The sequence below is a fragment of the Thermothelomyces thermophilus genome, chromosome 2, assembly GCF_000226095.1.
Source record: "Thermothelomyces thermophilus ATCC 42464 chromosome 2, complete sequence".
Lineage (NCBI taxonomy): Eukaryota > Fungi > Ascomycota > Sordariomycetes > Sordariales > Chaetomiaceae > Thermothelomyces > Thermothelomyces thermophilus.
The window spans coordinates 1,164,227-1,189,703 of record NC_016473.1 but is presented as its reverse complement, the minus strand read 5'-3'; the positions used below and the strand labels follow the sequence as shown (position 1 = coordinate 1,189,703).

Below are 25,477 nucleotides of genomic sequence, written 5' to 3'. Positions count from 1 at the left end.
TATCTCGAGTTACCTACTACAAACACGTTAGCGTAAAACACTTGGCAAATGTCGTCACCGGGGAGTGTGAACCAGTCTCTGGAGCGGTGGAGGCAGGTCTGCCAATTCTCCCCGCGGAAGAGGAATGTTTTTGGTCCACCGCCCATTGATAAGTATTTCGAACGCCGCGGAGGCATGTTGAGAAAGGGGGCAGGGTCTCGGCGATCGCGAATGGTGCGACATGCAAATGATGTTACAGTGGGAATTTGGTGGCGATCTTTGTTAAAGCACAGCCCGGCAGGTTCTGAAGATCTTCAGCAGCGCTGCCTGGAGGAGGGAGTCGGCGACAACGGGCCCACCCGAAAATTGCTCGCTGCAGATGCTGTTGGCGGTGACATGTATCATGATCTCGAGTAAAGAAAAAGAAGAAACCAAAAACCAGAAACCGGGAATCGACGGCCGTTTGGGCAGAATTCAGGTCGAATGATAGGTCAGGGATCGCTTGTAACGAATCGCACCCAAAGGAAGGTCAGTTGCGCTTTTCAGCGTGGAACTTTCCGGTACGAGTGGTGTGTGGATTAATCCCTTATTAGTGCGGTGTGCACTAGTGTAAGAGATAACGTTACCAGTGGACACAGAAAGCCCGGCACCCTTGCGCACTACTGTGTAGTGTACACTAGCAGGAGACCCTGCCGCAGATGACGCGTTGCGCATGCTGTCTTCGATGGCCGTTAGTTGTTGGCACCCGGCCTCATCTCGCTCGTGTCCGGCCCCTGTCGCCCAATCGAGCCCTGTCACCGGGGCCGTTCGAAGCAAAACTCTTGGCTTTTCCGACCCTGTCACCCCCACTCCGACATGCTGATCCCTTGTGCACCCCTGATGTTCGCCCCCAACCTCAGGAAAAGCGCTATGTTCGCCTAATTACCAGCGGGCCTTCCAACACGAAGACCTTTTCCAATCCTTTACTTACCGCTTCTCCACGCTCGCTATCGCTCGCTTTGATACAGGAAGCTGGCCAACCTCTGAGAGAATCGCCGGCCTCTTTTCCCAACCTCCCACCCTCCCGAAACGCCTGGTCTCTCGATTCGGGGACTCGCTGCGTACCTTTTGTTTTTTTTTTCTTCTCTCGCGCAGTCACTCGTTTCAGCGCGCGATCCGGCAGGCCCTGCGTTTGTTCCGTCTTTTTGGAACCTTTCCTCCCGAGTTGACAAGGCGGAGAGCACCCGAAGATTATCGTCGGACAGCAATTTCCCCCCCTTGATCATCCCGCTCAAGGACATGGTTTTTTAATTCCGATACTGTGTTTTCGGTCATCTATCCGAGTCGCCCCTCGATCTACCGCCACTTCTGCCGACAAGCCAAAGATCGCTTGCGATACCGACGACAATGTTGGTGAAGGCGGCGGCGGTAAAGACGCAGGCTTGCCGGGTCCTTTCTCGGCCGAGGACCTTCTTTTCGTCGGTCGTGGTTATCCTTATGCTATGCTTGCTGGGATTGATGCATCACAATGACCGGTTGAAGCAGAGGGCCCTGTTTATGAGTCGTGAACCGCTTGGCCGGGATCACAGTAGGTAACTCGAGTTTTTTTTTCCCCGGCGTTTAGCATGGCAGTAACAGCTGACAAGCCCCGAGTCGAACGTCGTGCCGAGGAACTGAAGCAAAAGAGGATCCTGTTTGAAAAGGAGTATCACGCACTCAAAGAGTACGTCCCGCATAGGGCTTGTTGGTCGGTAATGGTACTGATATGATTGATGATTTAGCCAACCCGGCTACAATGCGATATACGGAAACACGCTCGAAACGCTCGTTGACGAGGACGTCAGGCGGCCTTCCCATGAGGAGCGTCTCGGCTCGGCCTCCAACACGACGAGGGTCAACTTCACCACGGCCGAGCCTGTAACCTTCAATCCCTACCCAAAGTACAACAGCCGAGAATGGAAAGCACACCACGAAGCTTACGTGCCATGCCTCGGCCCGACCGGGAAGGTCACTGAAGACATCCGCGTCTTCAAGGGCCGGCCGCGGAATTTCCCTAAACCAGCCTTTGGAAGCTACAATGTCTTGGGACTCGACCGCAACCTCTGCTTTGAGAGAGAGACTCGATTAGGGCAATACGGGGTATTGCCGGTTTTGGACGAGAACGGAAACGAGATCAACTGGGACGAAGTTAACTGGGGCGAGCTCCAGGACCAGTGCCTGGAGAAGAATCAGGCTCGCTTTGCCAGGAATGGCCCGAAGAATGAATACGTCGACACAAACGAGAGCTCCGCCGAGTCAAAGCGAAGTTCTCCAAGCGACGACAAGAGCACTGCGGATCAAGAACACGTTCTGCATACCTTGAGACGATTCTGGCGCAAGCCGGCCAGCAGGAAGGCTCCCGAGCGGAGATCGGGCCAGCCGGCGGACGGCACCAAGCAGAGGTCGAAGGAGAGGTCCAAGCTGGAGCCGAGGACAGCGCTGCTGCTCCGCAGCTTCTCGGGGAAGACCTACACCGATAACGACAAGCAGGTAATCCGTTCGCTCATCACGGAGCTGAATCTCCGGACCGGTGGGGAGTATCATGTCTTTCTGTTTGTGCATATCAAGGACGCCGACCAGGATATCTGGACCGACGATGCGTACAAGGCCGCCCTTGAGCAACACGTCCCTGCCGAGTTCAGGAGCATGGCGGTCTTGTGGAATGAACGCGCCGTCGACCGCATGTATCCCAACCTGACGGCCAAGGCGCGCCAGGTCCATCACGGACAGTTCCTGCCGGTCCAGATGTTCATGCAAGAGTTCCGCGAGTTTGACTTTGTGTGGAACTGGGAGATGGATTCGCGCGTCGTCGGGCACAACTACGACGTCCTGACTCGGCTGAGCGAGTTCGGCAAAAAACAACCACGGAGGGGGCTCTGGGAGCGCAACGAGCGATTCTACATTCCCTCCTTCCACGGCAGCTACGACTCGCAATTCCGCTCCGCGGTGGAGCGGGCCGTTGGCGGCGAGACGATCTGGGGCGCGCCCAAGGTGCCTGTCGTGACCCCGCTGGGTCCCAAGCCTCCGGTCCCGAAGGCCGAGGATGACGATTACAAGTGGGGTGTCGGAGAGGAGGCTGATCTGATCGAGCTGGCGCCCATCTTCGACCCCGTCAACAGCAACTGGGTCATGCGCAACACCGTCTGGGGATATCGGTCGCTGGATTTCCCCTGGGGCAGGCTGCCTCGCCGGACAACCATCATCACCCAATCTCGGCTTTCTAGGCGGCTCCTCGACGCTATGCACTACGAGGACCTGCGAGGCAACCACGTCGCGTCCGAGATGGTGGCCCAGACGACAGCGCTCCTCCACGGCTTCAAGGCGGTGTACGCGCCGATGCCGGTCTTCTTCGACCGTGCCTGGAGCGGCGAGCAGCTGGAAAGGTGGTTCAACGGCGGGCCCAGGGGACAGAGCGGCAGCTTCGGCAGCTCGTTCGGATGGGGCCAGGAGGGGCGATACATGGGTTCCACCTGGTACTTCCGCGCCAACCCGCCGCAGCGGCTGTACAACAACTGGATGGGCTATGAGGACACGGCGATTGGCGGCCCCGAGTGGGAGGCCGAACACGGCCGCCCGTGCCTCCCGACCATGATCCTGCACCCCGTCAAGGAGATCAAGCCGACCGAAAAGGGATTCGCGACCGACGTCAGGCTCGCCTACGACTGAGAGGGGGCGTGATGCGTCTGTTGATGGAATCAACACTCACTACGCCGAACTTGCGGCGTGCCGCGCCGATGCGGAACGGCGCCGCCCGGGTCCGGGTGAGCATCTGATGTCCCGACTTATCTATCTGGCTTGTCTACCCGGGTTTCTTGCCTTGGGGGTTGGGGAGAAAGCAGCACTGTGTCAGATGTGATGCCAACCCCGGCGAGCTGCGCGGGGAGGTCTGTGGCCGAAGCCCTCCTCGCCTCCCTAACCGCGCGCTGCCAGCAGGGTCGGACGGGTTGAGACATGCCGGCCCCGGTTGGGTCAGGCCGCGCAATTTCCTGAGACAGGCGGAAGACCGAAGCGGCACGGTACCCATCAAACCCGTTGCTGAGCGGTTGACTGATGAAAGTGGAACGCGGGGTCCTGGGTGGAAAGACAAGACTAACATTGGTTCTTGTACATACCTTAACTTTTAAGAACGGGCAGGTGTGCCCTCAACTGTAAATACGCTTATATACATAATTCCTAATTCAAGCAAAAGAAGGCAACGGATCAACGTAAGAGTTGCTTGACGCTGACGAAGTGTGTTTCTGGCTGGTTGTTGGCCGAACCCCCTTGCTTCATATGTCGAAGAGCAAGCATCTTGTAGATGGTGATCCTGCGCACCCACGCACACGACGCCGAGCGCCAAGAACGGTCTTAACGGTCACTACACGTAGTATTTTGTGGAGTAGCAGGGTCTTGTATGATGCAAACCTTTTAGAGTGCAAAGCTGTGGGTGGGATTGACTTTGATGCTGGTTTACTATCAGAGGAGATCACAAAGGCGCTGGAACCGTCTAGCCTCAGCGCCAACAGTATCGCCGCCTCCGTATGTACACTAGCAAGAAGAGTCCCTACTCCATGACAAGAGACGCTGGAGGCTGCAGACGAGATGGCAATTTTGGGGATTGGATGTTGCGTCTTTTCTCCCAATTCTTTGATTCATTTGTGCTGCAACCCCACAAGGAAAAGGGACCCGCCCAGAACAGACCTCCAGCACGCAAGACGCTGCAGAGATTGGTGATTGCGAGCGGGGCAGCGGCAGGCGTGGCACGATTTTTAGCCCCAAACCGCCTGATCGAGGCCTGCCGCCCGGCTCGGGTTCCGCCCGAATCAGCCCAGAACAACAAGCCACACCCAGCAGGCATAGCCGCAGGATTGGTAATACGTCAACGCTTATTGGCTAAGACGCTCAGGGCAAGGGGTTAAGCTGGGGCTTTGCTCGGGAGCCTTGGCCAGGTTACTCATTGCTCATTGCTCAAGGGCGAGAGTGTGTCACTGTGACTTACTTGTTGGTCACAAGGGTTCCCGGTGGGACACTCACACCCAGATGGCGGGGGCTAACGTCGAATTGTTGGGTAGGGTGAGGTTTGTAAATGGAGAACGGGGTAAACCCGTTTATAATGCTCCTGCTTCCCTCTCTGTCTCTCTGTCTCTGTCTCTCTCTCTGTCTTTCGTGTCACTCGACTTGACTTGTATCGAGTTTTTATTCTTGGAAGTGCAGCAACGGGTCTTGGGTTGTTGGTCCCCGTGCCACTGCCGTCGTTTCACCTCAGGTACTCCGTACTACAACTACTACCTCGCTCCCGCTTACACGCAGCCGCCCGACGGGAAACTCCCACTCCCACCACTTGCAGCACTTTCACCACTTAATTCTATCCGCTGCACCACCCCCAGCGATTGATTCTGAAGGCTTTCATCAAACCGTTCTCTGGCAAACCCTCCTAACCTTAACAACACGACCTCGCTGTGAACGGATTATTTTTTTTACGGCCCAAAAACAAGGGCTTCTTCGGACCGGCACCATGTCACCAACATATACTATGTCCGCCCACCTCTGCAAGCAGATCTACTCGTCATGGCGCCAGGCGCGACAGAGCTCTCCAGACACGAGCCCACTGCCTTCGCCTCCCACGGCTCTCAGCAACCGCCACGACAGCAACACGGCGTCCTATTTCCCCCGGCCATCGTCGCCCACCGCCAACGAGAAGTACTCCATGGATAGCGAGCGCAACCTGTCTTCGCACCCGCCATCGCCTTCGCTCTCGCCGTCGGGGTCGGGATCATCAGGGTCAGGGTCGAGTTGGCGGGGGTGGGGATCTCGTTAGGCTCCGTGACCACCTAAGTTAAGGTACCGGTTACGTAACTCGACGGCCTTGCTTCCCTGGCGGCAGCGGCGGGGGCGGCGGCGGCAGCAGCAGCAGCAGCAGCCGTCGCCGACAAAATCTGGGGAAGGAGGGGGAAGGAACCAAATCAAGGCGCGCGCGCACACACACACACACACACACACACTATACACACCACACACCACCGCATACCACACACCACCGCATACCACACACCACACTGGTACATGCACGACTTCCCCCTCTCGGTGTGAAATGCAGCCGGATGGTGGCAGCAGCAGCAGCTCGATTCAGCTTGCAGTGGGGAAGAAAATCACGAAAAGAGCAAGCCACCGCCAAGTTTATGGGCCGCGAAGTTTACCACCATAAACCACAACCGCCCCCATCACCAACCACCGCTACCGCCGCCTGTGACGACGGAGGCTGGGAAGGAGATGAGGGGAAAATGGCATAGGCTGCTGCGCCAGAAACACAAACGTGCAAGGCCCGACGTGTGCACGCGCGGATCCGATCCCACCACCACTTATTAACAACGAAACGAAACACTACCGCCGTGGAATGGTTCTGAGTCATGTTTACTAGGCGTTGGAGATTCCTTGGGGAATGGGGTTTATGGTCAATGGGCATTGGGGAACACAAAGTTCGGAGTTTAGGGATTTTTGAATTTATTCAACTATTTTCCCTTTCATTTATTTTATTCATTGGGCTCTTTTTTTCCCCTTCATCTGGGAATAATGACTTCTGGCGTGGTGGACTATTTCCCCCACAATGAGACGAGATACAAAGCTTCAAAAAAATGAAGAGAAGAGAAAACGAACACAATCCACCACTACGCCATTGAGGCCCCCAATGCCGTCATCCGCTCGCCGTCACGCAATCGCGAGGTTCGCGCGATGTAATCAAGGTGCCGTATAGTTTAGCGGAGTGAGTGTACGGATTACAGATTACAAATACGGAGTTAGCGTACATGTATGTACTCCCTAGTGACCGGAGTTAATGCGGGTCACCCTTGGGTCTGTTTATCTTGAATATACGGAGATATGTTGATTTAGTGTAGGATGGTACTACCTACATGCATTTATGCAGCAGTTACATGGTTATGCGGCATGTATGTATGTATGTGCATACAACTGTTCCGTAGGCTGCTGTATGTCCCACGTGTAAGAAGATAGCGAAGGGCAGGTGAGGCAATGGCTTCTCATGGGTGCCATGCCCTCGGTGCATGGCGGACGTGAGACAAAGTATACCTCTTCTTCTTTTACCTGTTCGCTTCTGCAAGTCACCACCGCCAACCAGGTGCGCCGGGTAGTCTGCTTCCCCTCTCTATTTGGTTTCCTCCCGTATGCCCTGTGGTTCATTTTCGAGGCTTCCAGTTATTGCAGCGTAAAGGCAACTGCAGCAGGTGCTGACACAAGTGGACGGAACTGGGCTGCGCTACTCAAATGTGTAATTTCTGTACTCCTTTTTATCTCAAAGATTATCCATCAATCAACATGCCAGCAAGTATTTTCCTCTTTTTGGGTGGCCTACCACATCCGACTTGTGTAATTATCATAGCCGTGTGCTGGAGTCACGCTCATATTACAAGCGATAGTATAGCAATCCGCGTCTAACAGCTTGTATTCTCCGCATGTATATGCTCTTTTGGTTAAATCCTGTCTTCACTTTGTTCGTTATGCTCTCTCTCTCTCTCAAAAAAAAAAAAAAAATGCATTGCTAATATACCCAGTTCGATGGGGGAAAGAGCCCGGCCAGCCAACAACATCTGTCATCATCGAGGCACACGCTATCTCGGCATCAACTCAACGCTATGCATGCTAACCATCACGCCAACCACCCTCTCTAGAGTCTCGTTCTAGATCGGCCCAGATGATGAGAGAGAGAGAGGTTTCACCCCGCTATCGACGCCACCGGTGGCACCTTGGCCGAGACGTCCTCACCCTCCGGCCCGCTCGCGCTATCGTCGGGCGACTCTTCAGCCACCTGACCCTGGATCCGGCGCTTAGCCTCGGCCTTGTCGGCGTCGGTGATCTGGTTCTCGTCCTTGCGCATGTCCGGCGTCCACATGGGCTCGCCGGGAGCATGGCCGACTGACATACCGACGCGGACCTGGCACGTAACATCATCTCTTGTCAATCCAATTTTGCCCGAGCTAATCTATGATCAAGGTGTTGGCCCGCCGGGGGGGGGGGGGGGGGGGGGAGGGAGAGGAGAAGGGAGAGGAAAGAAGTTAGCCTACCAGGGTCTCGAGCGCGGTATTCGAGTTGTCCACCAAGTCGTCGTCAAACACCATCCTGCCACTCTCAAAGAGCAGTACGACGGTGCTCCCGCCAAACTTGAAATAGCCCAGCTCCTCGGCGCGGCGGACCTGCTCGCCCTCACAGCGGGTGATCACCGTGCTGCCGACCATCATGGCGCCGACGCAAATGACCATGACCCGCCCGAACTCGGGGCTGTCGATCGGCACGAGCACGCGCACGTTCTCCCCGTAGACGTCCAGCGCGGAGCGGATGGCCATGGGGTTGACCGTGTAATACTCGCCGGCGATGGTCTTGGGCCGGCCCAGGACGCCGTCGACGGGTATGTGGAAGCGGTGGTAGTCCTGCGGCGCGAGGCGGAAGATGCCCAGTGCGCCGCCGTTCTCGTATCGCGGGACGTCCTCCGGGTACGCGTCGCCCAGGAGGCGCTTGATGCTGAACTCGCGGCCCTTGATCCACACCTTGGTGGCCGTCTCCACGCGGTTGAAGACGACGGAGCGGCAGTCGGCCGGCGACACGACGATGCGCGGGTTGTCGGGTGCCGAGCAGGGGCGCGCGCCGGGCTTGAGCGCGCGGTAGAAGAACTCGTTGAAGTTCTTGAACTCGTGCAGCGGGAGGAGCACCTCGGACATATCGAGGCCGTGGAAAGCGATGAACTTGGGGATCTCGGCCTTGGACGCCGGGTCGTCGTACTTTTTGCCCTGCTTGATGCTGAGGCTCTTGAGGAGTTTGCGGACTGTCCCGTGTTAGCTCAAGCCATTCTTGCCTCCGGAGGGGCGTGTCAATCACTTACTCCTCTTCTTCTCCATGTTGTTCGATTTCAGGCCCTTGTACAGCAGACGGATACCCAGCCGCACGTAGACGCTCATCTTTTCCTCGTTGATCTGACCGGTCAGCCGGTCCTGAACCAGGATATTGGCCGAGTTGGCGCCCAGCTTGTAACCGCCGTACGAGATCTTGGTGATGACCTTGGAGTACCACTTGCGCTGCGCCTGGCTGGAGGTGACAAAGCCGCCCATCATCAGGTTGTTGACCTGGCGCCAGTCCTGGCTCGCACAGGTCGCGATGTGCGTGATGATGTCGGCATCCTTGCGCTTGTTCAGGCGCGGCTGGTGACAGATGGGACACTCCCGGATCTCGACAACGTGCTCCTCAGACGAGCTGATGTTCAGGTCGTCCCGATCGAACAACTCGCCCTCCTCGCCAGGGGTGTTCAATTCCGGGACGGAGATGGTCGACGTGTCATTCGTCTTCGGCTCCGGTGGAGTTTCCTCACCAGAACGGGCCGGCGCGAGCAGGTTGGCAATCTTGCCCGACTCGGGAAGCAAATTCTTAACGCGCTCGGCCACGCCCTGCGGTCGTGACTTGGCTTGCAACTGGTCTTCGAGGCAGATGACCGCTTCGTCCATGGTCAGGTCCCCCGCGTCGTCGCTGTCGCTCGCCTTGTGAGGGAATCGCTGGAAGAAGCTGTCGATGGTCGACTCGCGCAGCGTCGAGCCCAAGGTGTCGAGCATGGTCGTGAGCTCGACCTTGCTGATGTAACCGCTCTCGTCCGTGTCATACTGCTTCAGCATTGCCCGCCAGAACTGCTGCCGGAGAGCCGGGTAGGGCATGTACTTGGCGCGGATGAACAATTGCGGATTGTGCTTGGCCTCCCACTTCTCCTGATTTTTCATCTTGAGTGGGAGCGTGTACTGGATGAAGTCGGGATCGTCGCCGTCCGGCGGGCTGGTTTCGCCGAGGGTGGAGGCGGCAGCAGCCACCGAATTGTCACCCGGCTGAAGGAGCCCAGTGTTGGGAAGAGCCGGTTGCGCACCTTCCGGAATGCCCTCCGTTTGAGACTGGGAGGCGCCGGGGGTCTGCGATTGCGTGGCTGTGGCGGAACAAGATGTTGCCGAGGACGAGCTCTTGGATAGGGCCGGCCTGGTGAGCTTGCTGAGGCTCTGAGAGGACGAGGTGCGCGAGAGGCCGAGTCTCATGAACCGGGACCGCTGTGTCGGAGCCGCATAGTCGGGCACCTCCTTCAGGCTGTACAAGCCGGTCTCGGGGTCGGCCTTGGGGGCCTTCTCGATCAGCTCCTTGACCGGGAAGTTCACTGACGCGATGAAGTCGTTGCCCGAGTACTTGTCATGGTCAATGACGGTGAATGAGAAGCTGTACTGCTGCTCGTGGCCGAGGACCTGGAAGATCATCTTCTCGTTGAAGACCGGGTTCAGATTGTGCCGGATGGTTTTGGTTCGATACGTCTTCTTGCCCAACGAAGCAACCACGAATGGATCCATGTCAAAGCTCGTCTTGGTCAGATTCGACTCGGGTGGCAGGTCGGTGATGCTGCAGATCTCGAGGAAGATGATGCCGACCACGTCGCTACCGCCGTTGATGAACTCGTAGGGGTTTTCCCTCTTCTTGCGCTTGAGGCCCTTGATCCGCAGCCGCCTCCGCCTCTTCTCGACCGCTTCCGGTTTGGACTGGTCCTCGTCCTCGGGCGTTTCGTCCTCGTACGCGTCGTCATCGTCCTCCTCGTCTTGGTCGTCCGCCGGCCTGTTGGCTTCGAGGGGCGGAGAGGGCGAGGGGGAATTTGACTTCTCGGCCGGGGCGAGCACGGGTGTCCGCGACGGCGTTGGGTTCCGCGATGTATCAGTCCCGGGGACAGATTTGACGAGCGCGGCCAGCTTCTCCATGATTTGTTCGTCGGTGGCGTTCGGATTGGTGCTGTCAAGGAGGGTGAACTGGAGCAAGACCTCCCCCGAGACCACGCTGGTCTTCTTCCCCGGTCGTTTGCTCTTGAGGGGGTACCACTTGGGCTTCTGCTCCGTCTTGCCATCGCTGAAGATTTCTTCCAGGGCGAGATCGAACTCGCCAAGATAGTCTTTGCCGAAGCGGTCCTTGTCCCAGGCGCACACGCCGAGCAGCAGGCTCTGCACGCCGCTGACGGAAAGCTCGCATTGTTCGTTCCACTCGGGGTTGAGGGTTTTGGACTCGGTGTGGGTGATGTGCTTCGCTTCGCCAAGAGTCAAGACGAGGTACTAGCATCGAACAAACAGCAGTTAGTATCGAGCTTGTCTCCGGGACAAGGGCATGCAGAAGCGGCACGCAGTGTCGCACTCACCGGATCCGACGTCCCTCCCCTATCCTTGGCAGCGAGGTCCTTGGCCTGCACAGCTCACAGAGTCAGCCCCGTGTCTGTTCCTTTTCTTTCCTTTCTTTTTCCTCTTCCCCATCAGCAGCGGCGAGACAATCGGGGGCTCATACCCGAAGAATAACGACGTGCAAAACCAGGCCATTGTCCTTGCGGCCCTCGGTGCTCGCAACGTCTCCCTTTGTCCCCATTGGGCTCGTGCTACGGCTGTTGGAGGCGGAATTGGTGGTTGGGCTGTTGGAAAAGCCTGACTTGAGGCGATTGGGGATGATGCGGACCATGGCGGGAGCTTGGGCAGGCGGGCGCGCGGGGTCGACCGCTGTTTATGCGATTCAGTGCTACCGACTCGCGGCTGGCTTCCAAGGTTCGAGCTGGTAGGCTGTTACATGTGCACTGCCCAGTGATGTGCAACCATGAACCCAGCTACTGGGATGGATGGCGTGTTTGGATGGTGGGCTGCTGCCCGTCCCTCTTCAAAGACTGGCTCTTTGCGGGTGCAGCAGCGCTGGAGCTACCTAACTCCTGCGTTACTGTATGTACGGTACCTGGACAAGCCTGGCGACAGATTCGCTGGCGTTGATTCCTTCCCCACACCCCACGACGGGGCCGCGCTGTGAAGTCGACTTCTGTCTCGGGCGTTCTCCAGAGGTCGCCAGGCTTCTGCACCGCTTCGGGTGCTCTGGTAGCAGTGCAAAAAGTCGGGGCGGTGGCGGGGAGGGGACGTCATTCCAACACGAAGCAGCTTTGCAAATCGCAACCCACTTCGGGGTCGTTTTACGTTCTTGTACTCGCAGCGCGAGTGAGGTCAAGTATTCAGCAGGACGGGAGGGATGGAAGACGCTGTGGGGGCGGTGGACATCAATCGATCGACCGACGGGGCGCCCTGGCGGGGGGTGCGGACTGTTCCCTGCCCCACCAACGGGAGGGAATTACGCCGGAGAGGGTAATTACCGGCCTCTTTGGTCAGCCACAGCTGAGCGACAACTCATCAAACGAAATCTCCCAATGGATGTGATTTGAGGCCACCTGTTCCGCTTCTCTTTGAACTCTCGGAGGCGAGATTTCGTTCGAAGTTGGGCCAACACAGTTTCAGGGATGGTTGCGGGCCACGCTGACCTTCGAGTTTCCCATTGCTGGTAGTTACACCAAAGAGGCGCACCTGGGTTGGAATTGTGTTTGTGTTTGTTCACAGTGCATCAACATGCGCCGCTGGTCATCGGTGGCCGGCCAGTTAACCGCCCAGCCTGCTTACCCAGGTCCTCTGACTGCATACCTCTGCTCCTAAGAGATGGCGCTTGACTGGGCCAGCCAGATTGTCCTGGTTCGAGAACGGCTCGCAAACCGTAACCGCCCAACCTACGAAGTAATGCAGTAATGAATGGCGGATGGATGCCCGTGTCGTGGAGCGCCCCCTTACCAGGTCTTTATGCGCAGTGTACTGTACTCCGCACGGGAAACTTGCAAACCTGTCCTCATGGACGTAATGAATGTATAATACACTTACGTACATACATACAAACACTTCGCTCGCACCCAAATTTGGCCCGGTCGAAAACGCCGCTCCCTCGCACCTGGCGTTTGGCTTGCAGACAGAGAGAGAGAGACGCTTGAATCGCAAAGCGATGCGAAGTTGGACCTAAGGCAGCTGTACATACATACTCCACCAATTCCCCGCCAGAGTAATTCGGCACGCTTCTGTGTGATTGCAAACGCACTCCTTCCGGCCCCTTTGGTCATGTCCTCCTCTGGTCTTCCTCCGCAAATGACGCAGTAAATATCCACTGAAAATAATAAACAAGGCCTAGCCCCTTATAGTCTTCAGCCGCAAGCCCCTTAAAAGAGTCACATTTCACTTCCCAAGACTAGTCATGGTACACACAGTTGTAAGCGAGTTGTGAGGAGCCTCCGCCCTACGAATCATTGATACAGCGCAATTCTGAAAACGTGCTCTGTAATGCAATACACTTCACGCAGCAGTCATACTTTGCATGTACTGTACCTGTAAAGCCAGCTCCTACCTGACCTCCATGAGGATGCGGATCGACGGAATAACATCCACGCTTGCACAACCTTTGGGTCCAGCTATCCCATTTCTGGAACGAAGCGCCAAATAAGAATCGCGTGGCTGGATCATTGTCGAGCATACCCTCTCCATCTCAGGGGCAGAAGAGGGACATCAAGGGAAGGGGTTGATTTCGCCAAGGTAGCAGGCAAGTACGGATCACACGGAAGCGACACGATACCTCTGACACCTCTGGGTAATCGAACATGGAGTACGCAGCTGAAACAGACGGACATCGCCTCGTCATCAACACTCCACCAGGTGGACCCTCTTTGTAAGTTGCCCAACGTACACTACCCGGCCTGCCGGCGCACCCGGCAGCTCCGTCGGCTTTGACGGTCACTGGAGCGGACTCCTCTCGACGCTGTGACGTCGTCAAACGAACCGTTGCTGGGTCCCAGACGGTACGTTGTCCCTACTGATGTTATCGAGGGCACGCTCTCGCCAAAAGGCGGAAGAGGAAATTATTCAGCAAACGTTGCGGCACGCCTGGCTACCGGGCATGAACGATGAACAGATTTGGAATTTTGAATGGGCCCCTGCCGCGCAGTCTTCTTGCCTTTACGAGATCAACAACGGTAGGAATAGCATTAGACATCACCGCTCGTTGTAACCTCGCTCGTTTCCGCAAATCCTCCCGTGGTTGCCGGGCCGCGGTCGTAAAGTCATGGTCAGTAAGGCCCTGAGTAGTAGTGTGCCAGATTGCACCAAACCGCTGAATCGAGTCGGACCTCCTCACAGGGCATGACCTTCTGCAGAGCCCTTCGACACGGGCCAGTGGACCTCCAGCCTCATGTTACTCTTATCTGGTATCATTGACTGCAACCGATCATGAACATGTCTACGCTGCCACCTTCGCCTTATACTTTGTCGCGGCTCTATCGAAGAGGTCGCTCTTCTCGGCCAGGTCGACCAAAAGGGGATGATCAGGGTTGGCCTTTTGAAGAGAGCTAAAATAAAGAATTGTTTGTTAGACAGGGGATTCCGGATAGCTGCCAAGGAGAGCTCCTGGGAGCAAACGTACCTCGTCAGCTCCTCGGCGCTCTTGCCAGCAATCACGCTCAGAACCAACAGATTGGCGATGGCCTCCGCGTATCCTGGTTCCTTCTTCAGCGCCTGCTCCAGCGCGGCTTGTGCCTCCTCAACGCGGCCGAGGTGCAGCTCGGCGACGGCCTGAGAAACCAGAGACTGTACTGATGATGTCGCGGGCGCCTGTGCCAGTTCCTCGAAGACGTAGAACGCTTGTTGATATTTCTCGCCGCCCTGGTTACATCAAGAGTGGTCAGCACTCCGCCGCAAAGATGACGAGGGAGGGAAACCCCGATCATGTGAGCTCACAAGCCTCAAGCCAACCCATGACTCCGCAAGATTCACCAGCAGGCTATCTTGAGCCCATCGCCGGGCGGCAGCAACCTCCTTGACGGCAAGGTCATTCCTGTTCTGTTGAAGATGGATCTGCACGATGAGCGCAACGGCATCCACTATTCACACCGATCCTGTCAGCCTACCATTCTAGGAATATGCCCCCTTCCACTCTTCTACTCCCTCTCTCCTTTGCAAGAAAGAACAGACAAGGCAATGGCTCGGGATATAAGAGAGAGATGTGGAAGGAGAGGGGGAAAGGGGGGGAGAGAGGGAGGAGGGTTGGGCAGGGGGTTAAGGGAGTCAGACTCACAGCTCCCTTGATGCCGACCCAGCAGCGCGAGAGCCTCCTCAGACTTGCCGGCCGCCTGCAGTACGGTGCCGCCCAGGACCTGCACGGTCGGGTTGTCGCCCGCGCTCTGGGCGAGCTTCTCGATCGTCTCGACGGCGGCCTCGCCGCGGCCCAGCGCCTGCTCGGCCAGGGCGCCCACGGCGGCCAGCTCGGGCACGCCGTCCGCCTCGCCCTGCACCTCTGCGAGCACGTCCTCGGCCTGGCCCAGGGCGACGCGGGCGCGCAGCTGCAGCACGCGCGCCGGCAGCGCGTTCTCGGGGGACAGCGACGACACGTCGAAGTCGACCACTTCCTGGTACTGGCCCTGGTGGAAGTGGTTGTGGATGTTGATCAGCTCGCCCTCGGCCGAGTACGGATCCATGGTGGGCATTTGGTGCTTCGGGTGGTCGTCGGGGGGGATGCAGGGGTGAGGTTGTTCGGTTGGGTGAATCTGTGCTAGATGCCACTTGATGCTCTCCGATTAACGTGGGCTTATCGACCGAAAGTGGAATTGGTCACCATGGAGCTGGTTGCGGTCGCAGCGGAAGAGGGTTAGGGTTCTCGATTCGATCTTAATGATTCTAGTCTTACCAGTCTTGCACGAAGTAATCCGTAATCCGTAGATGCCCCACTTGTTCGAGATGAACTATCGTTCGAGCTCTGTTGTGGCCTCGCATCACTTTGGAGCAACGACTAGCCGAATATTTTTTTTTTTTTTTTTGAAAATTCGTTTTCTGTTCCAGGGGAGATTGCGATTGGGCTGGCCGTTTGTTTGCGCTTCTCTTCTACACTAATCGTCAATCTGATCGTTGGGCCAGACCTTGCTGCCGCTATGCTTCAAAGAGAGTGAATGGCGTACCTTATCGGGTACTTCTCCCTGGCCGCAAATCATGGCTTTGCTCAGCCATCTCTTCTCTTCTCAGAGCCTGAAGACTACCAAGGATCAGCTGCTTTTTCTCGATAGCCAAGCTTCCGAGATTACGCCGTATGTACAGTGCGCCCAACGCATGACCTCTTGTTCGTCCTGTTGGCCGTCGGTCGAACGGGTTGGCGAAGAGAAGCAAACACTAATGCGAGATCGTATCTCCACTAAGCAGCACGACTCTTGTACCGGACCGGTCCCGGCCTCGGATTGTTTACTTGATGTCCGGAACAAACCGATTCGTGCCAAAACTGGTCAATTCACCAAAGTCAAATGCTGACACGAGCGTCCGAGTCCCAACGATCTTCGACTTTACCTTGTTACAATCTCGGTCCAATTCGCACCCCGACGGTTTCCTGGGAGGCTCAATAAAGCGAGCTGTTATGAGAACGCACAAGAACTGGGGCAATCAGAGGTATCGAAAGCTGCAAGAGCAAATTCCTTCGTTCCAAACAAACTAAAAGCGGAGCTTTAACTTCCCCAACAGCCAAAAATTGGCGGAGCTGCAACCTGGAGCCTCGCATGCAGCACATCCCAGGCAGCCATTACAGCAATCCGGGGTTCGACTTGCAAAGCCAATCGCACGACATCAATGACTACTGTAGTAAGCTACTCTACAGGGCCGCCATGAGCGCCGGCCCTGCAAGTTGGTCGTCTGCAAGCGCAAACACCAATAAGGCAAGATTCGAATTGGTATCAACGATCCAGGAGCCTTTTGGATGTTCCGGTGCTGATTCCTTCCTAATCCGCGACTAAACTACCATCACGTCACCGATGCATATGAGTATCGATACCAATGGCCTGCTCCCGTTGTTGCGCTGCTTTTCAGGAACGGCGCTCACCCACAGGAAGTGATAGCTTCTCGGGCTCATCAAAGACGAACGAGCCGTGAGTGCACGCTGCCTATGATTTCCTTGCTTTCCAACTCCACAACGCAGCCTCGTGCTCAATGTTTTGTATTTTTGTTTTATTGTATTGTTTTTTATTCATTTTTTTTTCCTAGCAAGTTTGGCCAAATATGGTCAAGACTCAGCATCAAAAGAATCCTTCGGCACGCTCAGCCGACTCGGCGTCGATGCACGTCTGAGGCTCCGCCCAGACCCTCTCGTCTTAATTTAGCAGACTCCCAGCCAACCCCCCGACCCAACTTCAGCAGGCCGCAGCGTGGCGTCCAATCCAAAACGGCCAAGGGGGGCCAACTGCCGGGAGCAAGTCGATGTTTGGGACTGTGGTCTCATCTCCGGCCGCCAAAACCTTCAAGGCCCGGCGGCAATCATCTCCATACGGTGCAGTGACTGAGTGAGCTGCAGCCTGTGCAGTCTGTGACCTCGCAGAACCCAACATGGACAACAGATCCTTCGATGGCTCGGTTGGGCAACTCCGCTGTTCATCCGTACAAGCCTGGCCCAACCATTTCCGACCCCTGCCCATCCTCAGCCACAGCGGGATTCCTTCGACGTTTCCACAAGAGGTCAGGAAAAGCTTATACCTGAGCTAATGGGTGGTTTTCGGTTCATCACGCCTGCCTAGAGGCTTAAAGAAAGCATCGCCCTACCAGTAGTGCCTTCTATGTGTTCTCGAAGCCCAGAGCCCATATTCAGCTTCCGTGATGGAAATGGTAGCGCCTCCAAGGGATCAGGACTTAGGAACGTATCGCTACACTTGGAGCGAGGATGGCGGGATGAACAAGATGACGAGGTGTGTACGGCGCAGCCGTCTGAGGGCAGTCCTGCGGGACCGGGAAGACGAACCCCAATGTTTCGACATCTTATTCACTAACTACTGCTGCTGCTGCTACTCCTACAACTATCACTAGTGAGAGATACTCCCGTCCGCTCTCAACCGAGCGCCTCCTCCCCGGCCGCCGGGACCGGCGGTCCGCTCACTGGCCCTTCCAGAGTATCGTTACCGACCCGGATCCGCCGAGCCCTACAGTCCCCTCCCAGGAGCAGAAGCAGCAGCAGCACCAACCAACCGCCCCGCACTCATTCCACCCTCTCTACCTCAACCCCGTGATCCTCCCCTTGGGAACCAGCAGCGCTTACGAGGAAGGCACCGAATCCAGGCCGCTTTCGTCACAAGGGCAACAGCAGCAACAACAACAACAGCAGCAGCAAGAGCAACCGCAGGAGTCGCAACCACCAGCGGAACAGCAAGAGCAGGAACAGCATCAGCATCAGCAACGAGAAGCTTACCGTGATGATGACGGAGACAACAGCGCCCTCATCCCCGAGTACGTCCGCAACTTCCTCCTCCTGCACAGGACCACGGCGGATCCCGTCAGCAGCGTCGGCGTCGGCGGTGGCGGCGGCGACTGTGGCAGCAGGACGGGCACACCGCAGCGCCGCGGCGTGGAGCTCGTGGTCCCCGACGGACCGGCCAGTCCCCTGCTGCACCGGTCGCGGGTGGCGGACTTTGGGGAATTCCGGTTCGAGGACGAGGAGCACGACGATCATCAAGACGACGACCGCGACGATCACGATGGCGATGGTGTTGATGTTGTTGTTAGTGGTGGTGGTGGTGGCGGCGGTGGTGGTAGTGATGATGATGATGATGATAGCGATGATCGTCGTCGTCATCGTCATTCCAACGGCCGTGGGGAGGGCGATGTGGATTTGGAGAGGGGTGAGGGCGGGTTGGAGGTGCCGGACGGTCGGGAACGCGGCGAGATCCAGGAGGAGCAGCAGTTTTTGGCGGGTGAAGAGGACAAGAGGCTGCTCCTTAAGAGATGGGGCAGCGATCGCGGTGCTGATGCTGGTACTGGTGCGGTTGCTGTCGTCGGTGGTCCCGGTTGGGGGTGGGAGGGGTTCATGAGGGGAGGCGGATGGCGGGTAGGGGTTGCGGTAAACGTGCTGGTGATGTTTGTCGTCTTAATCACGGGGTTTGTGTGTTTGCTAGTGGCCATCTCCCGGGTGTCGCCAGAGGAGGGAAGGTCGGCTATCTTCACGGGCGACTGTGGCACGGCGAGGGCGATGGATTGGGGGTTGCATGCCGTGATTAACGTGTTTGCGGCGGTCATGGTCGCGGCCGCGAACTACACTTTCCAGGTCCTCAGCAGCCCAACGAGAGACGAGGTGAGCGCGGCGCATTGGAGGAGGGACTGGTTGGAGATCGGTGTCCCGTCACTTCGAAACTTGAGGCGTATTCGGGGCAGTCGGGCGCTGTTGGCCATTGTGGTTCTGGCGACTGCGCTTGTGACGCCAGTAATGTGAGTTGTCCCCGTTCCGAAAGAGAGAGAGAGAGAGGGAAGTCTCGAAGAGAGATTGACTGGAAGCTAGGTATAATGCCGTAGTCTTTGTCTCGAAAACGGCGCCGGACTTCAAGGCGGCCATGGTCGGCGAGTCATTTCTCAGGGGCGCGACTCTGAGCGATGATATTTCGAACAATAAGGGGAGCGGGCTCAACCGTCCCGAACTCCTGGTCCTCCAGCAGCGGACAGCGAGAGGCGAGCTTGTCCGCCTCTCCACGCCTGCGTGTATCGACCAGTTCAGCGGAGCTTTCGAGGCCGAGTACTCGGCCGTGCTCCTGGTCTCCAAGGAGCTCGAAGACATGTCCCTCGCTCAGGGGTCGGACATCAACCCCATCAGCACCCCCGTTCCCGACCGCTCCTCCATCCAATACTGCCTCGCCCAGCGAGCCCCGGCTCCGACATGCGAAGTCGATCTGAACGCGCCCCTGCTGGGCTCTGTGGCCCTAGTCAATTCGATCGCCCTCGTGGCCGCCGTCGCCGTGCTGTTCAAGTGGCCGTCATCGTTTCACCCTCTCGTCACCCTCGGTGATGCCATCTCCTCCTTCCTCCAGGACCCCGATCCGACCACCCAGGGAGCCTGCCTCCTCTCCAAAACCGATATCTGGCACGGCCGCTGGCCGCTGACAACGGCCAAGTGCTGGGTGTCCCGGAAACACTACTGGCTGCGCAGCGTCCCCTTCCCCCTCTGGATTGCCACCGCTACCGTCTGGGCCGTCTGCCTCGGCCTGCTCGCCGCGAGTCTGGCCCACGCGCTGAGCATGGACCCTTCCGCGCGGCTTTCGCCGCCGGGTTCCGCCTCCCCACACGCGCTGCTGGCCCTCCCCAACACGGCCCCGGCGCGGGCGGGGACGGGGACCGGGGGGGCGCTCGTCGCGGCCCTCCCGCAGCTCCTCCTGGCGGCCCTCTACCTGACCGCGAACGCGCTGCTGACGAGCTACCACCTCTCGCACGAGTCCTCCCTCTTCGCCGCCGCCGCCGCCGCCCCGACCGCCTGGCCCCGCCCGCTGCGCGTCTCCTCCGCCGACCCCGCCGGCGCCCAGACGTCCTCCCTATACCTGACCCTCCCGCACTCCGTCTCGGCCGTGCTCGTGTGCCTGTTCGCCGGCCTGTCGCTCGTGCTGAGCCAGAGCGTCTTCGCCGTTGTCGTGCGGCGCGTCGAGGCGCGCGTGTCGTCGTCGTCGTCGTCGCTGTCGTCGCCGGCAGGGAACGCTGCTGCTGCGGCTACGGCGCCGCCGATTGTCGCGCTCGGGCTGAGCGGTGTCGGGTTGGTGGTGCTGCTCGCGGCGCTGGTCGGACTGGCGGCGGCGGTCCTGGGCATGGGGCTGCGCCGCGCTCCGCCCGCGGGACCGGCGAAGGAAAAGACGCTGGGCAACCCGATGGTGCTGCCCGGGGGCTCGTGCAGCGCGGTCATCAGCGCGCGGTGCCACCCGCTGGCGAGGGAGAAAGGGCTGTGGATGAAGCCGGTCATGTGGGGGGTGGTGAGGGAGGACGGCGGGCCCTTAGGGATCAGCCATTGCGGGTTCACGGCGGGAAGGGCTGGGCCGCTGGAGGCGGGGAGGAGTTATGCTTGATCATGTTCTACTTCTCTTGTTTGTCTTCTTAAGACTGTTTATGTATAGACTTGGGTGCTAGCCGTATTCCGGTTAGCCGAATTTTGAGTTCAAGGGCGGGCATGGCGATGGTGTTGGCTTTGTTGTATACCCTCTCCAGTAGTATACCCACCCTTTACAGCTTAGAATATAATATACTCGATACTCCGTAGAGGTTAATCGATTGGATGTGTGTTCTTTACTCTCTTTGGGTATACAAAGCACTCCATACATTGTGAGGCTGGCGTAAAAACGCGACATATCAACAACAGTTGTCGACGGCATTTACATGATCTCCAGCTCCGGTTCCACCAGATTTGCGGTGTTTCCGGGTGGTAGTAGCCAGCTGGAATTTGAAGAAGAAATCGATGGCGGTCGAGCATTCCCCGCTAGAATTGAAACTGGGGGCCCAAGAATTGCGCAATTGCGCCCGAACCCACTCCATTGTCAGCGTTTGACGAGTCCAGTCCCCTTCACATTCATTCTTAGCTGAATTACCAAGTTATGTCACTCAAGCTTCGTTTCACCAAAAAAAAAAACTGAGCATCTTGTAATTAACACTGAACCAATTCACTGTCCTTTTCTTTTAAGGTCCCGTCAACGAAAAGAAATTCGCACCCCGAAAACGCGGCCCGTCCAATCAGTTGGTCAACATGGTTCGTCTCTATCAAAAAACCCTTCATATATGCATATATGCTCTTTTGACTTTGAACGCTATTGAGAGCCAGCAGTTCTGACCCCCTATCACAGGTCCACGCTGACGCTTCAAATTTCGCCGAGGGCGTCACCAAGGAAGAGGCGTACAAACAGGTGCTGGATCAAGCCGAGGGTCTGTTCTTCGAGCAGCGAAACTGGGTACGTAGACATGTATATGTATACATATGTATACAACAGCCTCCCTTGCCTCCAAAAGCGTCCATGGATCCATGGTCGTGGTGGTTCATGGGACACCACACAGACTGTTGGAGTTGAGGCTGAGGCACTCTCGCGATTCGGGCTTTGTGACCGGCCCTGCCACTCTGTTTCCCTCTAAGTTTCTCACAAGTCAACCTGACCCATCATCGCTGACGTCGCTTTCTTCTTCTGTCTAGGTCTGGTGGGTGACTCTCCACACGTTTACTGGTTCATTTCACACAAGCACAACACCAAAACCGCCACCTTGTGCCATGACCTTACTTACCCCTGACATTGACTTGGCCCCCAACACTAAACAAAACACTTACGTCAACAGCAACCTCTCCAATGCTGCCGCACTCCTCTGGCACGCATACAAATCCCTCCCGTCTCCAAGCAACCAAGTCAATTGGGCAGGTCAGTCACTCACGAGCTCCTCTCCTTCTTCTTATTTTTTATTCCTCCCAAAACTTCCCAAAATCACCTCGCTCAACCAACCAACCGACCAATCTACGTTGTACTCATGATGGTAACCTTTGGAGGGAGGGTGCGGTACCGAGAAATACAGGCTTCTACACCTTGGACCCGGCCTCTCCGCCCTCGCGGCCCCAGCTGATCCTCGGGCCCTTCCAGGGCAAGGTGGCCTGTCAGACGATCGCCTTTGGCCGGGGCGTGTGCGGAACCGCGGCGGCGACGGCGCAGACCCAGCTGGTCCCCGACGTCGACGCCTTCCCGGGCCACATCGCGTGCGACTCCGACAGCCGGAGCGAGGTCGTCGTCCCCATCACCGTCGGCGAGGGCGAGGCCAAGAAGGTCGTGGCCATCATCGACGTTGACTGCGCGGTGCCCGCGGGGTTCGACGAGGTCGACCGCGTGTGGCTCGAGAAGCTGGCGAAGTTGGTTGCGCGGGCTTGTGATTGGCCTTGAGTTAATTCAGGAGGGGATGGAGGAGATCTTTAATATCTGATTGTTTTGAATCGAAAGGTACAGCAGAAAATAAAAAATAAAAAAAGAAAGAAAGAAAGAAACGCTGTATTAAAAAAAGGCTCAAGTCTAGACGAAACAGGAAGTTGGACGGCACAGACACTCCAGAATGACACTCAGAATGACACCATACTCGCAGAATGGTTGTAAATTCGACGCCCACTCGCCAAGCAACGCGATATTACTGTTGCTCTCAAGCCAAACCGACGAAAGCTCATCCCGTAGCGAGCAACAACTTAGGGGCACACCCCGCTTACAAGAGCAGAGTTCCGGCGAGAGTCAGCGCCGCCACCAGCCCTGTAAGAATGAACGGCGTCGCGTCCACGCTCGCCGCGTTCGATTCGTCATCGGAATCGCCGCTGTGTGACGGCGTGCCGGTCACCTTGCCGGAGCCTGGGGTGGCATCGCCCGTGCTGGTCCCTTCGGCTGCATTCTGCGACCCCTCACCCTTCAGCCCGGGGCCGCGGCCCGCGCCTTCAGACATGAACTGCGAACGAGTCGTCAGCCGCTAAATCAAGAACAAGAGAAGAGCAAAGACGTGAAAAAGAGACTGACCTTCTTCGCATCGTCCGGAATGGCCGGCAGGAGCGTGCTGTCCACCAACCAGTTGGCATCCTTGGTCGGGCAGGCAACGGCGTGCGTGGTCGACGTGAAGCCGCCGTCGCCCTTGGGTGCGGGGTTCTCCTTCAGCGCCTTGGCGAATTTGGAAAACTCCTTCTGCTCCTCCACGCTGGTGGCGTCGGGGCTATCAATTTTGACGATACCGTAGCCGTTGGCCTCGAGCGAGTACTCGTACATCAGGCCGCCCGAGTACACGGGCGTCATCTTGTCGCTCATGAGGGCCGCGACCTCGCCAAAGTCGCGGCCGTTTGTGATACAGCCATATTCGGAGAGACTGTGTGTGGTATGAGCGCCAGGGTCTTGGGCTAACGAGGGGAAAGGAGTAAGATAAGGAGAGGGGGAATCTTACAAGATGGCGATGCCGTAGCCGGTGAAGTTCTTGACCTTCTGGTCCCAACCAGCCTCTTCGAAGTTGGTGTTGCACCAAGAGTAGTCGTTCTGGCGGTGTTTGTCAGCAAGAGGGATGAGAACCAGTGTAGCGAGTCTGTATCGGTGATACGTACAAAAGCGAAGAAGTCGCTCCGCTCGTCCTCGGTGCCGCAGTTCATGTAATGTGCAAGCTGCATGCGGTTCTGGGCCACGTCCGCCGCCGAGTAGCCCACCGGAACGGAGCGGTAGCCGCGGCTCTTGATGTAGGAGCGCATATCACGAGTGACAGCCTTGACATAGCGGGCGGCAAGCGTGCTCTTGACATTATCGTTGATGACCTCGTTGCCCGAGAAGAAGGCCAGCGTGTTGTCGTACTTGATGAACTCGTCAATGGTGGCAAAGACGCTCTGGAGGTACTTGGTGTTGTACGAGGGGGCCGGGTCGAGGCGGTTGAGCGAGTAGAGCGGGTTGTTGGCGTCGATGACGACGTAGATGCCGGCGTCGGCCAGCTCCTTCATGCACTCGTCGTGATTGGCCGAGTTGTCGACCGTGTAGACGCGGATTGTGTTGACGCCCAACTTCTTGAACTCGGCAATGTCTCGCTTGCAGACCGTGGTATCAGCCAGGGGATCGGCCATCGCCGAGGAGCCACCCGGCTGGTAGTCAATGCCCCGGACGTAGAAGCGCGTGTCGCCCTGCCAGAACGCTGTGGTGCGTTTCCCATGTCAATAACCGCCCGTCCTTCAGCCGTCCGAGTCAAGTCTTCGAGGTTCCCGTACCATTTCCAGACACCGTGACAGTCGGCACTGACGCCCGTTTGCTGGGCGGCTCTGGCACCGTCGTCGTCGGCTTCGCAGCCCCCAGGCCGAGGACGGTTGCCAAGACGGATACCAAGGCGGCGGATCTCATCTTGGCGCGGAGGATCGATCGCCAAGCTTTCAATGCCAAGGGAAAGTACAATTGATGACGCTCAGAGGCAAGCAGCGTTTAGTTTGGTGATGCGTCGAGCCGAGTTTGTTGTCGAGAAAGAAAACGAGTGTGAGAAGCAGCCGCTATGGTGCTTCATAAAAGAAGGAAGAGCGAGAGACGTGAAACAGGAGAGAGATTACGAGGAGGAACTGATCAACTTTGAGTTGACATTCTGGGTGTTTGTACGAGTTCCACGGGCCCACGGGCCCATAGGGTGGAACGTGGAACGACTGGGAAAGGAGGGAAGCAACGCATTGTCAGAGGTCAAGATGAGCCACAGTGCTCCAGAGTCGGGGACCGCGCGGGAACACCGGGTTGGTCAGAAACGCAGACGCAAACCTGCTGTAGCTGCCCACCGAGACAACCAAGGAAGGAGCGACATGAGTCCATGCCCCACTCCTTCGTTGCCTGTGTGTGCCTGTGTGTGCCTGTGTGTGCCTGTTGTACCCTACTACCAGTAGTACCTACACTACGGGTATTGTGTTTTGTTCGTCATCGTCTCTTTTTTTAAAATACCGTGCCTCATCCGTGCGAATATCAGCTCTAAGAGGGCATTGACAAGTCCCAGCCAACCTGCACTTGCTTGTATGGTAGGTTTGTAAATACCTACCTCCAGGTACTTTTAAAGCGACCTTCGACAGTGCAGCAACCGTGTTTTGCACTTTCCTTTCCCCTGGGAGTACATGCTTGTACAGTCAGTACCTCGTGTTCGATCTCTGTTACCCAAGGCGGCGTGGTTCCGAGTCAACAGTTGAGAGAGATTTGCAACGATAGGCAGGGGCGGAAATAGCATCGACGTCATTCCATGCAGTGAGTCTAGAACCCCTTGGCCACCGGTCCGATCACCTCCCGTTCACCTGAGCTCCCCGATCCTTCAACAATCCGAGCACTGCTTCGCGTATAGGCATTCCATTT

The 25,477-nt window shown here is 57.2% G+C and overlaps 9 protein-coding genes across 9 annotated transcripts; 6 read left to right on the top strand and 3 right to left on the bottom strand.

Moving 5' to 3' along the window:
• Positions 1–1,276: 1,276 nt before the first annotated feature.
• On the top strand, positions 1,277–3,730 carry MYCTH_2300488 (uncharacterized protein). Its single transcript, XM_003661235.1, has 3 exons — positions 1,277–1,546; positions 1,612–1,681; positions 1,740–3,730. The coding sequence occupies exons 1-3, from the start codon at positions 1,366–1,368 to the stop codon at positions 3,661–3,663; spliced, it is 2,175 nt and encodes a 724-aa protein (XP_003661283.1). The 5' UTR covers positions 1,277–1,365; the 3' UTR covers positions 3,664–3,730.
• Positions 3,731–5,125: 1,395 nt separating this feature from the next.
• Positions 5,126–5,982, top strand: MYCTH_2300487 (uncharacterized protein). The gene has a single exon (XM_003661234.1). The coding sequence runs from the start codon at positions 5,492–5,494 to the stop codon at positions 5,792–5,794; it is 303 nt and encodes a 100-aa protein (XP_003661282.1). The 5' UTR covers positions 5,126–5,491; the 3' UTR covers positions 5,795–5,982.
• Positions 5,983–7,531: 1,549 nt separating this feature from the next.
• On the bottom strand, positions 7,532–11,616 carry MYCTH_2300482 (uncharacterized protein). Its single transcript, XM_003661233.1, has 5 exons — positions 11,323–11,616; positions 11,180–11,224; positions 8,864–11,096; positions 8,052–8,806; positions 7,532–7,921 (listed from the first exon to the last, which is right to left on the bottom strand). Exons 1-5 carry the CDS (start codon positions 11,488–11,490, stop codon positions 7,703–7,705), a joined length of 3,420 nt encoding a protein of 1,139 aa, XP_003661281.1. The 5' UTR covers positions 11,491–11,616; the 3' UTR covers positions 7,532–7,702.
• Positions 11,617–13,998: 2,382 nt separating this feature from the next.
• MYCTH_2300478 (uncharacterized protein) lies at positions 13,999–15,543 on the bottom strand. Its single transcript, XM_003661232.1, has 4 exons — positions 14,947–15,543; positions 14,610–14,752; positions 14,296–14,534; positions 13,999–14,221 (listed from the first exon to the last, which is right to left on the bottom strand). Exons 1-4 carry the CDS (start codon positions 15,344–15,346, stop codon positions 14,113–14,115), a joined length of 891 nt encoding a protein of 296 aa, XP_003661280.1. The 5' UTR covers positions 15,347–15,543; the 3' UTR covers positions 13,999–14,112.
• Positions 15,544–17,366: 1,823 nt separating this feature from the next.
• On the top strand, positions 17,367–17,813 carry MYCTH_2300477 (uncharacterized protein). Its single transcript, XM_003661231.1, has one exon. It carries the CDS (start codon positions 17,496–17,498, stop codon positions 17,700–17,702), a length of 207 nt encoding a protein of 68 aa, XP_003661279.1. The 5' UTR covers positions 17,367–17,495; the 3' UTR covers positions 17,703–17,813.
• A 771-nt stretch (positions 17,814–18,584) lies between these two features.
• On the top strand, positions 18,585–20,743 carry MYCTH_2300476 (uncharacterized protein). Its single transcript, XM_003661230.1, has 2 exons — positions 18,585–19,094; positions 19,165–20,743. Coding segments are annotated over exons 1-2 (1,545 nt in total). The 5' UTR covers positions 18,585–19,092; the 3' UTR covers positions 20,708–20,743.
• A 729-nt stretch (positions 20,744–21,472) lies between these two features.
• Positions 21,473–21,697, top strand: MYCTH_2058793 (uncharacterized protein; the record flags this gene model as incomplete). The annotated part of the gene is made up of 1 exon (XM_003661229.1): positions 21,473–21,697. A coding segment is annotated over one exon (225 nt), but the record flags the coding sequence as incomplete, so codon positions are not given.
• Positions 21,698–21,794: 97 nt separating this feature from the next.
• Positions 21,795–22,645, top strand: MYCTH_2300475 (uncharacterized protein). Its single transcript, XM_003661228.1, has 2 exons — positions 21,795–22,036; positions 22,188–22,645. The coding sequence occupies exons 1-2, from the start codon at positions 21,892–21,894 to the stop codon at positions 22,544–22,546; spliced, it is 504 nt and encodes a 167-aa protein (XP_003661276.1). The 5' UTR covers positions 21,795–21,891; the 3' UTR covers positions 22,547–22,645.
• Positions 22,563–24,678, bottom strand: MYCTH_66349 (glycoside hydrolase family 72 protein). The gene is made up of 5 exons (XM_003661227.1): positions 24,373–24,678; positions 23,728–24,299; positions 23,574–23,662; positions 23,159–23,498; positions 22,563–23,090 (listed from the first exon to the last, which is right to left on the bottom strand). The coding sequence occupies exons 1-5, from the start codon at positions 24,500–24,502 to the stop codon at positions 22,857–22,859; spliced, it is 1,365 nt and encodes a 454-aa protein (XP_003661275.1). The 5' UTR covers positions 24,503–24,678; the 3' UTR covers positions 22,563–22,856.
• Positions 24,679–25,477: the final 799 nt, after the last annotated feature.

What these genes read in the sequence shown, in the direction of transcription:
- MYCTH_2300488 (XM_003661235.1), top strand. Translation starts at nt 1,366, where the DNA reads ATGTTGGTGAAGGCGGCGGCGGTAAAGACGCAGGCTTGCCGGGTCCTT. An exon ending in ACCGCTTGGCCGGGATCACA is followed by an intron (nt 1,547 to 1,611) that starts GTAGGTAACTCG and finishes ACAAGCCCCGAG; the next exon opens with TCGAACGTCGTGCCGAGGAA. An exon ending in GAGTATCACGCACTCAAAGA is followed by an intron (nt 1,682 to 1,739) that starts GTACGTCCCGCA and finishes TTGATGATTTAG; the next exon opens with CCAACCCGGCTACAATGCGA.
- MYCTH_66349 (XM_003661227.1), bottom strand. Translation starts at nt 24,502, where the DNA reads ATGAGATCCGCCGCCTTGGTATCCGTCTTGGCAACCGTCCTCGGCCTG. An exon ending in TGTCACGGTGTCTGGAAATG is followed by an intron (nt 24,300 to 24,372) that starts GTACGGGAACCT and finishes AACGCACCACAG; the next exon opens with CGTTCTGGCAGGGCGACACG. An exon ending in GGAGCGACTTCTTCGCTTTT is followed by an intron (nt 23,663 to 23,727) that starts GTACGTATCACC and finishes AAACACCGCCAG; the next exon opens with AACGACTACTCTTGGTGCAA.
- MYCTH_2300487 (XM_003661234.1), top strand. Translation starts at nt 5,492, where the DNA reads ATGTCACCAACATATACTATGTCCGCCCACCTCTGCAAGCAGATCTAC.
- MYCTH_2300477 (XM_003661231.1), top strand. Translation starts at nt 17,496, where the DNA reads ATGGAAATGGTAGCGCCTCCAAGGGATCAGGACTTAGGAACGTATCGC.
- MYCTH_2300482 (XM_003661233.1), bottom strand. Translation starts at nt 11,490, where the DNA reads ATGGTCCGCATCATCCCCAATCGCCTCAAGTCAGGCTTTTCCAACAGC. An exon ending in TGCACGTCGTTATTCTTCGG is followed by an intron (nt 11,225 to 11,322) that starts GTATGAGCCCCC and finishes TGAGCTGTGCAG; the next exon opens with GCCAAGGACCTCGCTGCCAA. An exon ending in GGGGAGGGACGTCGGATCCG is followed by an intron (nt 11,097 to 11,179) that starts GTGAGTGCGACA and finishes GTTCGATGCTAG; the next exon opens with TACCTCGTCTTGACTCTTGG.
- MYCTH_2300478 (XM_003661232.1), bottom strand. Translation starts at nt 15,346, where the DNA reads ATGGATCCGTACTCGGCCGAGGGCGAGCTGATCAACATCCACAACCAC. An exon ending in GGGTCGGCATCAAGGGAGCT is followed by an intron (nt 14,753 to 14,946) that starts GTGAGTCTGACT and finishes CGGTGTGAATAG; the next exon opens with TGGATGCCGTTGCGCTCATC. An exon ending in AGCGCCGAGGAGCTGACGAG is followed by an intron (nt 14,222 to 14,295) that starts GTACGTTTGCTC and finishes TCTTTATTTTAG; the next exon opens with CTCTCTTCAAAAGGCCAACC.
- MYCTH_2300475 (XM_003661228.1), top strand. Translation starts at nt 21,892, where the DNA reads ATGACCTTACTTACCCCTGACATTGACTTGGCCCCCAACACTAAACAA. An exon ending in CAACCAAGTCAATTGGGCAG is followed by an intron (nt 22,037 to 22,187) that starts GTCAGTCACTCA and finishes CGAGAAATACAG; the next exon opens with GCTTCTACACCTTGGACCCG.